General features: G+C 40.9%; 1 protein-coding gene across 4 annotated transcripts in view; it reads left to right on the top strand.

Moving 5' to 3' along the window:
• Positions 1 to 12641, top strand: part of LOC308080771 (uncharacterized protein) — a 28025-nt gene extending 15384 nt beyond the window's left edge. For 3 of the 4 annotated variants that reach the window (XR_013932736.1, XR_013932737.1, XR_013932738.1), the window contains one exon: positions 83 to 222. Coding sequence is in view for 1 of the 4 variants with exons in the window: in XM_080422747.1 (XP_080278873.1) it covers positions 83 to 364; positions 782 to 1231; positions 1729 to 2013; positions 3018 to 3101; positions 3999 to 4055; positions 5103 to 5147; positions 6308 to 6363; positions 11183 to 11263 (1340 nt within the window). In the remaining 3 variants the exon portion in view is untranslated. Of the gene's footprint in view, positions 1 to 82; positions 365 to 781; positions 1232 to 1728; positions 2014 to 3017; positions 3102 to 3998; positions 4056 to 5102; positions 5148 to 6307; positions 6364 to 11182 lie in introns of those variants that run through there. The other variant, XM_080422747.1, reaches the window with a different exon arrangement.
• Positions 12642 to 13941: the final 1300 nt, after the last annotated feature.

The raw sequence follows: 13941 nt of genomic DNA, 5'->3' as shown, positions 1-13941 counted from the left end.
CCAATCACAATGTTCTAACTGCAGTCTGGAGACAACATCACCAGTAATTCTGAACTGTGTTCATTCTTTTTTTTCCCAACAGAAAATGTTACAAAACCATCAGTGGCTCTCGGTGAACCTTGTTCACCAAAATCGACCTACTGCTCCCTGGTTTGTCAAGGGGACAGCAGCAATGTTTTTCTCCCACCCACCTATCGCTGGAAAGAGGATCAAGGAGAATGGATGGAGTCTGGACTGAATCCTGCAAGCTGGTTTATCCCCAACGATGATGAAGGGAAGAAGGTTGAACATGTATTTTGCGAAATGAAGAACTCAATCAGTGTGAGGCAGAGTGATCCCTTTAACAACCCATTGTATATAATAGGTATGTACACAAGGTGTAGAATTTGTATCACTGCGTTACAGGGCACAATGTTGACCTTTTAACAATTATTTTGGCTCATAACACAGAAATCGAAAAATTGATCATGTGTGTCTGTGTTAAGTACAGTGAAGAAGACATTTTTGAAAGAACGTGTTGGTAATTCTTGTTGTCTCCTGTGACCTCTCAATAAGTAACAAACTTTATTACAGTACAATGTTGGAACAGAAGTCATGAAGATGAATTCTTAATATCAGCTCTATTATGTTGGTTGCCCCCCCCCCCCCTGCATGATTGCAGCTGGAAGGAATAAGGCTACAGAGCAAAATGCAACAATCAACAAAAAAAAGTTGCAGGCCTAATTACATTATTATTATTATTACACTAATAATAATTATTATTATTATTATCTCCCCACAGAAAATGTGGCATTCATACCATTGGGAGGAATCCTTGAATTGCTTCCAGATACCAACTTCGTTACTGAACCCATCACTGGCATCCTGTGGAAACATGGCCCCAATGAGGTAGTAGAATATTATGCTATGTTCTATGACTATGATCAGTTCTATGACACAGCTGAAGAGGATCAGTTCAATGGTACTATGGATTACTATGACTATGGTACAGCAGAAGCAGAAGGGGATCTTTTCAATGGTACTATGGAATGGGATCAGTTCTATGATGCAGCAGAAGGGGATCAGTTCAATGGTACTATGGATTACTATGGGACTTATAGAAACCGCACAGAACTGAATAAAGAAACTGGAAAGTTGATCATCAACAACATGAACATAGAAGACAGTGGAGTATATTCTGTGGAGGTAAACGGTCGACTGCAGAACATGATTCACAAGATTACAGTCATGAGTAAGTATGAAATGTTCCAGGATATTATGATAGACGTATAACACTATACATCTATCATTCTATAGCCTAGTAACACTATAGAACGTGCACTTGCATTTTAAAAGCAACCTATTTTAACATTTAAAGTTAAGGTTATGTGTTACGTACCTCGTTCATACTGACCACCTTTTTCAATACACATCTGACCAGTCAGGAGAAAACGTTAAGATTCACGATGGATGACTATAACTCACAATTAGGGATGGCGATTCATATCAGAGAGGGAGTGGGTGTTAATAAAGTGAAACATATTATGTTTAGGCATCATTACTTACTGTGCCAGTTCAATAATTAGTGATGGTGATTCATATTATAAGAGACCAAGAAAGGGAGTGAAATCTGGGGATGATCACGCAGCCTGAGCCAACATGTAATTTCCTCATCAAAATGTTCTAACTGCAGTCTGGAGACAACATCACCATTCATTCTGAGCTGTGTTCATTCTTTTCACCCAACAGAGAAAGTCCCAAAGCCATTGGTGGATATCAGGAAACCTTGTTCACCTCAATCTACCAACTGCACACTGGTCTGTGAAGGGAACATCACAGATTCAGGTCTGGTCACCTATCGCTGGAAGAAAGATGAAGGGGAATGGATGGTGTCTGACTCTGGACAGAGCTCTGAACAGTTGATTATTGTCAACGATGAGGAAGGGAGAAAGGTTGAACATTTATTTTGTGAAATGAAGAACCCAGTCAGTGTGGAGCAGAGCGATCCCCTTGACAATTTGTTTTATCTAAAAGGTATGTACTTTACTCCACAATGTTTGGAAATGCAATCAGTGTTAGAGGGCTCAGTGTTGACCTTTTGACGTATTATGGCTCCTAACACATGAATCATAAAACGTCTCATGTACCGTATGTCTTTATGGAGCACAGTGAAGAAGACACTTGAACACGCTGAACCATGTTGGTAATTCTTGTTGTCTCCTGTGCCCTGTCAGTAAAAGTAACTAACTTTATTATTGTTGGAACAGCTCAAGTACAGTAAATCATGAAGATGAATTTATAATCAGCTCTATGTGTCTGAAGCCTCTATTGATGCTGCATGGTTGCAGCTGGAAGAAATGATAGTTCATTGCTGCATAACTACAATTCTCCTCATCACGTTTGGGGGGGGGGGTAGCTTTTCTACAACACATGATTAAGCATTTCACATTTTCTGTGCCCCCAGAAACGCTTTTCTTAAGTGCTTTTGGAGGTGGCCCCAACATGCGATTCCAATTTGGGGTTGATAGAGTTCATGATATATTACAGTGAACAAATAGATATGGTGTTTTTTGTAAGAAATAGATCCCGCCCTCAATTTTGGAAGGTAATTACGAGCAAACGGTATGGAAAATCAAAATCCTGATTGACGCTCACTGACACAAAAAAAAATCAAATTTCTGCAACAAACTGTGACATTTGTAGCATTTCTGGCACCCCAAAAGGTGTCAGTGAAATTGCTTTGCGCTCTGCATTGTTTAGAGGCCCCTCAATGTGTTATTCAACTTTGGGGCCAATGGGCCGATTGGACACTGCGTTCATGATATATATATATATATATATATATATATATATATATATATATATATATATATGTATATATATATAGTAAGGCAAGGCAAGTCATTTGGGGGGTGCAGTAACTTCCTTGAGCTACTGGGAGTGTGCATGCAAAAGTCGATGCCGACCCGTCCTGCGGTGTCCGATATTATGTACAGACACACACACGCACTTTTGTTTGTTTTGTTTTTTCTCTTAAGGAAATACATCCATGCCATGGTCTATTGGAGGTATTGGTGTTGCTTTAACATTGGTATCGGTGATGCTGGGTTTGATATTCCGTGGTAAGTTTCTCTTGTGATTTAAAGGTATGTTTGTGTGTGTGTGTGTGTGTGTGTGTGTGTGTGTGTGTGTGTGTGTGTGTGTGTGTGTGTGTGTGTGTGTGTGTGTGTGTGTGTGCGCCCGCCCGCCCGCCTGCCTGCCTGCCTGCCTGCCTGCCTGCCCGCCCGCTCACTCGCCCGCGTGTGGGCATGAACTAGTAGTCTGTACATGTATTCAAACAAGCCAAAAGCTGAAACCTCATATCACTGTTATGTTATGTACGATGCATAGCCTGGGAACTACTGTAGTTCAGTTAGATACACTCGAGAGGTTTATACCCGCATGAGCACCGCTATGTGGGCGATGTACAGTATATGTGACGTGTCAAGCAGCTGACAGTCTATTTAACCCTTGTGTTGTCTTTGGGTAAAAATGACCTGCCAGCTTGTATAACCGCAGAAAAAACGAAATCTTTAATGATTTTTTTTCAACTTTCAACTTTTTCAAGATATTTGATGACTTTTCATGAGAATAGTCATACCCGTCACCGTGACAGGTCCCCTGGGTGCCACAGGTGCCCTGTTCTTAAAATTTGCACCAAACTTGACAGAAACACTGTTCAGGGGTCTGGCCATGAGAATAGTCACACCAAAAAACCTAGAATGCACACATACGGGGTGCTAAAGTAGTGTTGCAGCAGTGTTTAACAATTCAAATGGCCGTAACTCTGTGAGCATTGCTCTGATCAGACTCGATTTATAGACTGCATAACGGCCTGAACATCTATGGTGTATATCCCTGCTCTTAAATGGTTGTCTTCTAATGTGCTGAGCAGGACCTGAACGCCAAGATCAAATAATATTCACACTTGTGATCTGACTGGAATTATGTTATTATTATGTGTATGAATTTCATTTCAGATCATTTTAAGGAGATGTTGTGTTCATGTGGGTCTAAGCCTGTGGTTAATCCTGATGGTGAGTTTTAGGACTTTATTTTAGCACTCTGTATGGAGTTGAACCTTCAACTAATTTATAATAATAATAATAATTATAAAACATTGTCTTTATGAAAAGGCTGTGAGCTGTACGTGTCATTCTCTCAATTTGGCAATGAAAGACATCATGTTTTAAATTAGCACCCGCAGTGCTGTTATCTCCACCAGGCTGATAAGGCCAGGCGCAGAGACGCTTTGGCTCCTGTCTGTGTATGTCTGTATATGTCTGTCTGTCTGTGTGTGTGTGTGTGTGTGTGTGTGTGTGTGTGTGTGTGTGTCTGTCTGTGTATGCGTGACTAATCTCGCAAACTACTGTGCCGATAAGCACCATATTGCTCGTGCACACTGGCAGTAGGCCAAGGCAGACAGACGGGAGCCATCTTAGCAAACGGGTAAACCAAGTGTTTAATACAAACGGTGTGTATATAATGTGTTGTGTATAATGTGTTTGTTTTCTAGATGCACTGTTTTTTTTTACTTTACCTGTGAGTGTGATGTGTGTGTCACTGGCGCCTAAAGCATGGAGCCACAGAGAGCACATGCTCCCCCACGCTACCATTGCCCGTTGCCCTGCTCTCCCCCCTCCGCAGCATGCGAGCTTGTAGATCTGCTATTTTCAAAAACTCGTGCAATAAAATGTGGATTTTTTTTTTTTTTCAAACATTCTAACAACACAAATGCTCCCTGGCTGGCACAAAATATGTTTGTGTGTCTCTCTTTGTGCTCTCCCACTCATAGAGAAAGTTAGGCGCCTGTGTGTGTGTGTGTGTGTGTGTGTGTGTGTGTGTGTGTGTGTGTGTGTGTGTGTGTGTGTGTGTGTGTGTGTGTGTGTGTGTGTGTGTGTGCTTGTGTGGTCCTAAACTGTGTGTGCGTGTGTGGCCCTAAATATGTTGACAGTTCACTGTCAACATATTTATATCCTTAAACAGCAAAACCAACAGAATAATGGGATATAAACTAGTCTGAAGCTGCTTTTGATTTCCTAACTTGACTGTAACAACATGAACACCCTTTCTTCTCTACTCAGGAGGCAAAGAGACAGAAGTGACTTCATCAGCGGATGGATATGAAGGCAAGTCCTAAAGGTTTCTATCTATAACATGCAGAACTGACTAGGACAGTTATGATGGTTTTCCTACGTATTTGACCTCTGACACCTCGTTGTGACAACAAAAACAACGTCAGCACTCATCATTTGTTGTAGAGAGCTTTCATAACACATGGGTGCTTCACATAAAAAAAGCTGAGAATTGAAGAGATGTTTAGGAGGCCTGGTCCTGTAGCAGTGGTGTAAAGTAGCGAAGTACATTTACTCAAGTACTGTACTTACGTACAATTTTGAGGTACTTTAACTTTAATGGAGTATTACCAATTGTCTATACTTATACTTTTACTCCACTACATCTCGGAGGCAAATATTGTACTTTTACTCGACTGCAATTATTTGAAAACTTTAATTACTTTGCAGATATAAATCATTTAATTATAAAACATACATTGACCACTTTAGCCCTATTTTATAACTAGGCTATTTGAAAATAGCCGATCTACAAGCTCACAACGCGTTGCATCGCAACGCGTTGTGAGCTTGTAGATCTACTATTTTAAAACATTTTAGTACTTTTAATTTTGGTACTTTAAGTACATTTTGATACCAATACTTTTGTACTTGTATTCAAGTACATTTTTAATTCCGGACTTTTACTTGTAACAGTATTGATACTTTTACTTAAGTAAAACTTTTGAGTACTTTTTCCACCACTGGTCCTGTAGCCTGGTAGACCATGTGTTTTCTGCAGACTGGTCTGGCCCCAAGTGCTGTGTGGGCTTTTTGCAGAAACCAAAAAGTGGAAGAGACAAGCGTCTGCGCTCAGGGCCCTGTGATTGACAGACGCTGATTGGCTCCTCCACTTTTTGGTTTCTGCAAAGCGCCCACCCAGCGCCTGCATGGGGCCAGAAGACACATAATTATGGGAATTCACGCGACCGAGATGGTTTACCAGGCTACTGGTCCTGTGCTCAGACCTCCACTTGGAGACTGGTCTGCTAAAAGGAAAATTTCTCAATGAGGAACAACATTTAATCTGTGTTTTCCTTTTTAAAATGCACTTGTATTACAGAGCTACAATTTAACATTATACCGAGAGAACTGCTTCTCGTGTTCACAGAAATAACGGACTTTTTTGTTTGTTTGTGTGCGTTTGTGTGTGTGCTTGCATGTTTGTGCCATAGAGATTCCACTAATGAACATAGCTGATCCAAATCAAACAACAGTGATTCAGGACATGGTATGTCTTTTTCTCTTCTGTTACTATTTATCTATAGTTTATTCTTATATGATGATTTTTAACTGCTATTTCTTATAAATAAAGCATTTATTAAACATTTTATCTCTTAACTTAGTTATATATGTGTGTGCGTGCGTGCGCGTGCGTGCGTGCGTGCGTGCGTGCGTGCGTGCGTGCGTGCGTGTGTGTGTGTGAGTGTTGATTTCGTCGACTAAAACTATGACGAAAAAAGATCGTCAACCACCTTTTTTCACTGACGAAAACTAAATAAAAACTAGATAAAAACTAAGCTGCGATGACAAAAACTAAGACTAAATATATTGACAATTTCGTCAACAAATGAAAACTAGACTAAAATGTTAGGGAGGGACTAGTGGAGAAGAGAACTAAAAGACAAGTCATTATATGTTTGGTTGCGCTCGGGTGTTGCGCTCTAAAAATAGCAGATCTACAAGCTCTCGTTGAGAGCTTGTAGATCGCCTATTTTCAGCATGCAACCAAGTGTAAAATCAGCCATTACGATGCCATCAAGGCACCGCCAAAATACATTATAGTCGACTAAATCAACTTTAGATTTAGTCGACTATAATCTTATGATATTTAGTCGACTAAAACTAGACTAATTGTAAAACATTTCAAATTACTAAAATATGACTAAAACTAAATGGAATTTGATTCAAAAGACTATGACTAAAACGGGGAAGAAATTGTTGTCAAAATCAACACTAGTATACAGTATATGTGTGTATATATGTATATTTCAGTGGCGAAGCGTACCAGAATGAACCGGACCTTCTCAGGGACGGAGTCCCCGCGCGCGCGCGCGAAGCGCGCGCGCGCGATTTTTTTGCGGTTCTGGGCGGGTTAAAGCCCTTTTTTTTGCGGTTCTGGGCGGGTTATAGCCCTAATTTGGATCAGAAAATTTTCTCTCTTTTGGGCGGGTTATAGCCCTTTTATTTCGTGTTTTTCTTACTTTTATTCGGTTAATTCGGATCAGAAAAATGTCTCTCTTTTGGGCGGGTTATAGCCCTTTTATTTCGTGTTTTTCTTACTTTTATTCGGTTAATTCGGATCACAAAAATGTCTCTCACAACGCACCTCTCCATTGAGAAATGGATGAACCGTCGCCCTTTTCCAGCCGTGAAAAACCTCCTGCTCGTCTTTTTCTTTTTTCTTCCCGCACCCCCCCCCCCCTTTTATTTCGTGTTTTTCTTACTTTTATTCGGTTAATTCGGATCAGAAAAATGTCTCTCATAACGCACCTCTCCATTGAGAAATGGATAACAAGAACCGTCGGACTTTTCCAGCCGTGAAAAACCTCCTGCTCGTCTTTTTCTTTTTTCCTCCCGCACACACACACACACACACACACACACACACACACACACACACACACACACACACACACACACACACACACACACACACACACACACACGCACACACCACCACCTCGCACACACTTTGCACGCAATCGGTATGATTTAGCTGACAATAAAAAAAAATAACCGTACAACACAGAACCACTACACACACTTAAACAGGTATAGGCCCGCTAATAATTCCATTCACAATTATGGCACTCTTAAATGGATGCGGGCTGCCACTGGAATGGATGAATGAATGACAGGGCGATTTATGTGCTGTCCTGTCTCTTTCCTGTGTGACTGTGACAGTGACAGCTCAGGCTCAGCTGTGCGTGTGTTAGTCAGTGTTGCCAAATATCGTGAGAGAAATGAGCCAGCCGAGCTCCAAAAACAAGCCTTTTTTTTTCTTCCAACAGTTGCGGTAAATAAACGGACTTGGTAACACTGGTCTGATGCCCGCCAGTGCCACACAACCACACAACCAGCCTCGTAACAGCAGTTATCAATGCAAAGAAAGACCCAAATAAAAGGCACAGCGGCCAATAATTCAAGACAGACATAAGTGTGTGGAAATAAAATGCACAGCGGCAGATCCAGCAATATAAATGAATTCACTTTCACTCACCAATGACGTGGTTCACCTGAAGACAAAATCCATCCTCCTGTCCTTTTGAGTGAATTTTTCAATGACCCGGTCGTAGAGCTGATCAGTACTTTTAAGATCCAAGAGAATTTGCTTTTCAATAGACATGGAAGCTAATGCAGAGAGTCGGGATTGTCCTGTTGTATTCCTCGAATATGTTTTTATCCGTTTGAGGGCGGAAAATGTCCTTTCCACGGATGAAGTGGTGACAGGGATAGTTACAACTAAACATGTTAGTTTGTATATCTGATGCATGCTGTCACAGAGTCCTTTGCCTTGGAGAAATAGAAGAAGGTCTGATGGGTCCTTTCCCTGAAAATCTGCCATAGAGTACATGACACTGAGTTCTGTTTTCAGCCGTACCAAGTCAAAACGCGGCCCGTAGCTGTCAGTCAAGCTCGCGAAAGCAGTTTCAGGGAACGCCGTTTTAAAGATGGGGAACTGCTTGGGGTCAAGGAGGGAAAGGAATGAAAGCTTTTCGTGATCTTTAAAACGATTTGTCATTTGATTGAGAATATTGTCAATAATGCTGTCAAACAACTTCTTGTAGTGTGCACGTGGATCTCCATGCACTCTGCGCCCAGATGGCACGCTGGTGTTCTGCACTGTCTCGTCATAGAGCTGATCAAAATTTGCCCTCTGCCCCTCAATGCAAATGCAAAACTGGTCCACCCTGGCCATACAAAACTGCATGTCAAATGACTTTTTCTGCAAGATGTCGAAGAGAACATCTGCATGTGAAAATATGTCGTTAAATATTGAAAGCAAAAAGCAAAATTCAAAGCTGCTCAGGTTTGATATGTAACCATCAGCACTGCTTATAGCAGGATCGTCATACTCATCCTGGTGGTCAACTACATACTCGAACACATCCTTGAGATCATCTTTCTGATCGAATACAGTGCACACCAATCTTGATGCAAAATTCCACCTGGTTGGTGCAACTCGTGGCAGTCGCTTCTGGCATATCTCATCGAGCAGTTGCGTTCGTTTTGGCGATTTACTAAAAAATGCGGCCATGGAAGAAAGGTGTGCGAAGAAGATTTTGCATTCGTTAATTTTACCTACACCTTGTGATAATACCAAATTAAGGACATGTGCATAACAATGTATGAAAAGCGCCTGGGGAATCTTTTCCTTCACTTTGGCTTGGACCCCGTTCAGTCCCGATGCCATAACGGGAGCACCATCGTAGCACTGGGCTACAAGTTTGTCTGTGCATGCATATTCCTCCAAGAATCCAAGGGCCAGGGTTGCTACCTGTTCTGCCCGTTTGCCCCCCGACACATCCACAAATTTAACGAACCTCTCTTGTACGCCACTGTCTGTTACGTAACGAAGAACAATCGATAGCTGCGCAGCATTGCTCACATCAGATGTTTCATCCAGCAAAAGAGCTACAAATGATGCTTTATTTATTTCTTCTTTAATGGCATCATCCATCACACCACCAACAGCACTTATTAAGTCGTTCTGTATTTGACTTGAGGTTCCAATAAACACTTTTGAAGTGGTCAGATGGTAGTGCAAATCTGGATCATATTCTGCTAAGTATGATAAAATCTCCAGGTAATTACCGCGATTCAATGATGTTCTGCTCTCATCATGGCCCCTAAAAGCCATCTCCTGTTTGCCTAGGAAAATGACAGAGTGTATGAGACGTTTCAAAAGATCCCTATTTTTTTTCACCTTTTCATTGTGCATGGTTGTGTCTCTCCGTCTCTGTTCATCCAGCTGTAAATCAATCCTTGTGTCTCCAAAGGTTTTCAAACTAATAGTTGCCTTAAGGTGACTTGCTGAGCCTTCATGCTTTTGTGCAGCTTTGGTTAAACTGCTAAGGTTGTCGTAGCCTCTCCAGTTCCACGCACCCTTATCGGTACCAAACAACAAGCATTCCCAGCAGTACAGCTTCTTATTTAGAACCGAGCCTGTAAGCCACGGGTATCGTTCCCAATTGCTACCCTGAAAATGCCGCTCGTAGCCCGCCTTTGAAGCTTGGCTGATCTCCAGTTTATCCGGTGTTGGGCGACCTTTTTTAACAATGTCCATCTTTTCATTAAAGGCTCGTCTTGAAAAGGGCACTGATAATAAATCCACAACGACATCATCATTTGCGACGGTATTAACTTCACTTGCTGCCATGTTGCGTTTGTTTACATTCATACAATCACAGTCTGTGTGACCCCGTGACAGTCTGGCGCTTTCCCGTAGCTGAGCGGGTCTACCAAACACTCGCACCAAAACACAATCACCCCGGGGAAAATCCGCCAGTATTCAACTGGTGTTCCTAAACGTAACCTCAGGCAAGCGGGTTTTGGGGCGAGACTTCCGCTACCTTCTAGAATACCTTGAACTCTGAAAGACTACGCCCATTGACTACAACTCGAAATATGATTGGTTGCTTAAACTGTCAATCCACACCTAGGCTACTATTGAGCCGATGGACGGTGGTCATGCTAGAATCCCCACGATGGCGAATATTCTGCCCAGAGACTCTGTAGTAAAATTCTCTGATTGGCTGTTAATTTTTCCCAACACAAACACACTCAAATACACAGTGCATGGGGCAAAAACAAATAAAATAAGTATGGCGAGCGAAACAGTGCAGTTTAACAGATTAGCAACACAATAAAAAAAAAATTACTTGATAAAAAAAAAAAACTTATATCAAAAAAATATTTTATTTATAGAATTTTTATTTTCTTTCATCTGAGGATCCCAGGGCCTTCTCTGAATACCCTGAAGGCCCTGAAAATTCGCCACTGGTATATTTATACATTATGTTCCATGTTCGTCACCATTTGATCAGGACACTCCCCCGGGACCCAGGCCAGCGAACGCCACTGACGAGGAGCCTCCTCTCCTCCTCAGTCCAGGAGAACATGTCTGAGGGCTGAAAAAGGAGGAAACCTCAGGAGGTGACACACCTTCCCTTACCTCCTCTCCTTTGTCCCCTTCATCCACTCGCTGAGACATGGACCCTCACAGCACAACAGGAAAGGGCCCTGGAAGGAGCCTACTCAAGAACGCCATATGAATGGCACAAGGTGTTAGCCTGGTAGACAATGGTGTAAAGTAACTAAGTATATTTACTCAAGTACTGTACATAAGTACAATTTGTAGGTGTTTTTTTTACTTTACTTGAGTATTTCCAATTTTCAGTACTTTTACTTCTACTCCACTACATCTCAGAGGCAAATATTGTACTTTTACTCCTCTACAATTATTTGAAAACTTTAGTTACTTTGTAGATTTTGATTATTATTACAAAACATGCATTTCAGTCCTACATACATTTTGGACATTTGAAAATAGCCAATCTACAAGCTCACAATGCGTCGCGATGCGACGTATTGTGAGCTTGAAATGGCTTAACTTCAAATGGCCATAACTCAGTGACCATTGCTCTTCTCAGTGCAACATAGGACTACATTTGATATGATGAAAACACAGTGGCCTGAAACTCTTATTTATTTAAAAATGTTTATCATAATTGAATTTAGAATTTAATAGAAGATACTACGTTATTATCCAGTAAACTCAAAGCAAACGTATGGGTATTAGGGTATAAATGGATAATAAGTAATTACCCAGCAGGGACATAATTATAATAGGAACATAATATAAGTATTGTATGTACAAGAAGATACTACAGTATAACAATTGGAAAGCAGTTGGTGGAAACACAATTTTTTTGTATTCAATTTATTTAGTTTGAAGTATGTTTTACTCTCGTTTTATACTTTTAAATATTTTTACTCAATGTATTTACATTTAAGTATTTTTACTCACTTTATTTACTTTCAAGTATTTTTTACTCATTTGAACAACTTTTAAGTGTTTTTTCCCATGTTAAGTACATATTAAATATCAGCTGCAGCTGTTGAGACCGTGCTCATACATATGGACATTCGAACAAACGCACTCGGTCAAACATACAGCTCAGAAACTCTAGTAAAAACTAGACAGCAGTTTTTACTCTAATTTGTCTATTTCTCTGTACATACTGTATACCTTACATCCATGTACATCCATCTATCTATCATGTCACGTGTAGATGGATGTACGTATATAATGGCTAATGGGTGTATATAATACGCTGTGCATATACATGGTACATATAACTGACCTATTTTATTATCTTATAGCATTGCCTACTGTCTTTTTTGCTCTTGTTTTCTAATTTTTTTCTTTACTATTATAACTATTATTGTTTCAGACATGCTACAATGTCTGAAGTAAGCCAAACAAAAATAAGTTTAACTCCTATGTACCTGTACACAAGATGAAACATTAAAGAAGAACCTTGAACCTGAACATGTTATAGACGTGTGTTTTTTTTAATGTTCAAATGTCTTTATTCCCCCCCCCCTTCAAAAATAGCCTGTACTAGTCAATCTACAAGTAAAGCTCCCAACGTGTCGAAATGTGATGCATTGTGAGCTTGTAGATTTTTGAAACAGGGCTTAAATGGTAATTATTTGCCAGCCTTTTGTCTGAAATGATTACTCTGAAAACAACAAATATGTAAATAACATGATTGCTTTTATATGGATCATTGCAAGACAAATAAATAGCATGAATCCATGTGTCCTTCATAAATACAGCAAACAAACTTCAAACAATGCAGTTTTTAGGTTGCCGTGACGAAGATGCCAAGAATGATGAGGAAGGTGAACTTTGTTTCCGTCTCTGTTCACGGTGACAGTCTTCCCCAGATGGCTTTCCTGCTCCTTCTGCGTCCCAGATGCGTAACGTTAGCGAGGAAAACGAGGCGCTCCACTCACATGACAGCTGCTCCGTGTCGTCCTCCCTGCTGAGATGCAATGGTAGCTGCCTCTCCCTGTCTTCAGTCCTGGTCCTGGTGGAGAAAGGTGACATAGTATTCACTTACTTGACCTCCCCGAAAAATTACAATGGCAGAGATTATAGAAACTCCAGCGTCAAATACTACAGTAGAGAATAGTCAAAATAAATATCTATGCCACCCATGGCATAGATATTTATTTGTACCAGGAATTATTATAACACTGGCTTGATTCTACACCTTCAAATATACACAAAACTGTCATGTTTGTAGGAATTAGCACTCAACCGTCTTTGCTGCTGTGGAGTTATTGGTGTGCTTTCGGATTTTCCATAATTTCCATGAAGCATCAACACATCAACCTCAGCACCTAGGAGATATGGTGCCTCTCTATTCAAGAAGGCTGCCATTAGGCTCCTTAACAAACACAAACCCCCTAATACCTGACCCACCTCACCTGGTCGAACTGGACTTGCTTGGTTGCTAATGCATGAAAAGGTTTGAGAACCACTGGGCTACAGTACCTTGGTGTGAGCCGGTTGTGTGTGACGGTTGAGGACAGTGATGATTGGAGATGGTCAAACACAGGACCAGGACCACTTATCATTGTCTCCTGGTCTGAGGAAGTCCACAGCATAGCTTCACACAGCATCACTAGGCTACCTGGCAAATGAGACACTTTCAGCACTTTTAAAACTTTGTTAGCATGCCATGTTTGGCTTGCTATTTTATGATGAATTGATTGTCTCTGTGTGTGTGTG

Source organism: Gymnoscopelus braueri, assembly GCF_963280865.1.
Source record: "Gymnoscopelus braueri genome assembly, chromosome: 24".
Classification (NCBI taxonomy): domain Eukaryota; kingdom Metazoa; phylum Chordata; class Actinopteri; order Myctophiformes; family Myctophidae; genus Gymnoscopelus; species Gymnoscopelus braueri.
Note: the sequence above shows the minus strand (reverse complement) of the source record. Positions and strands in the feature narration are given on the sequence as shown.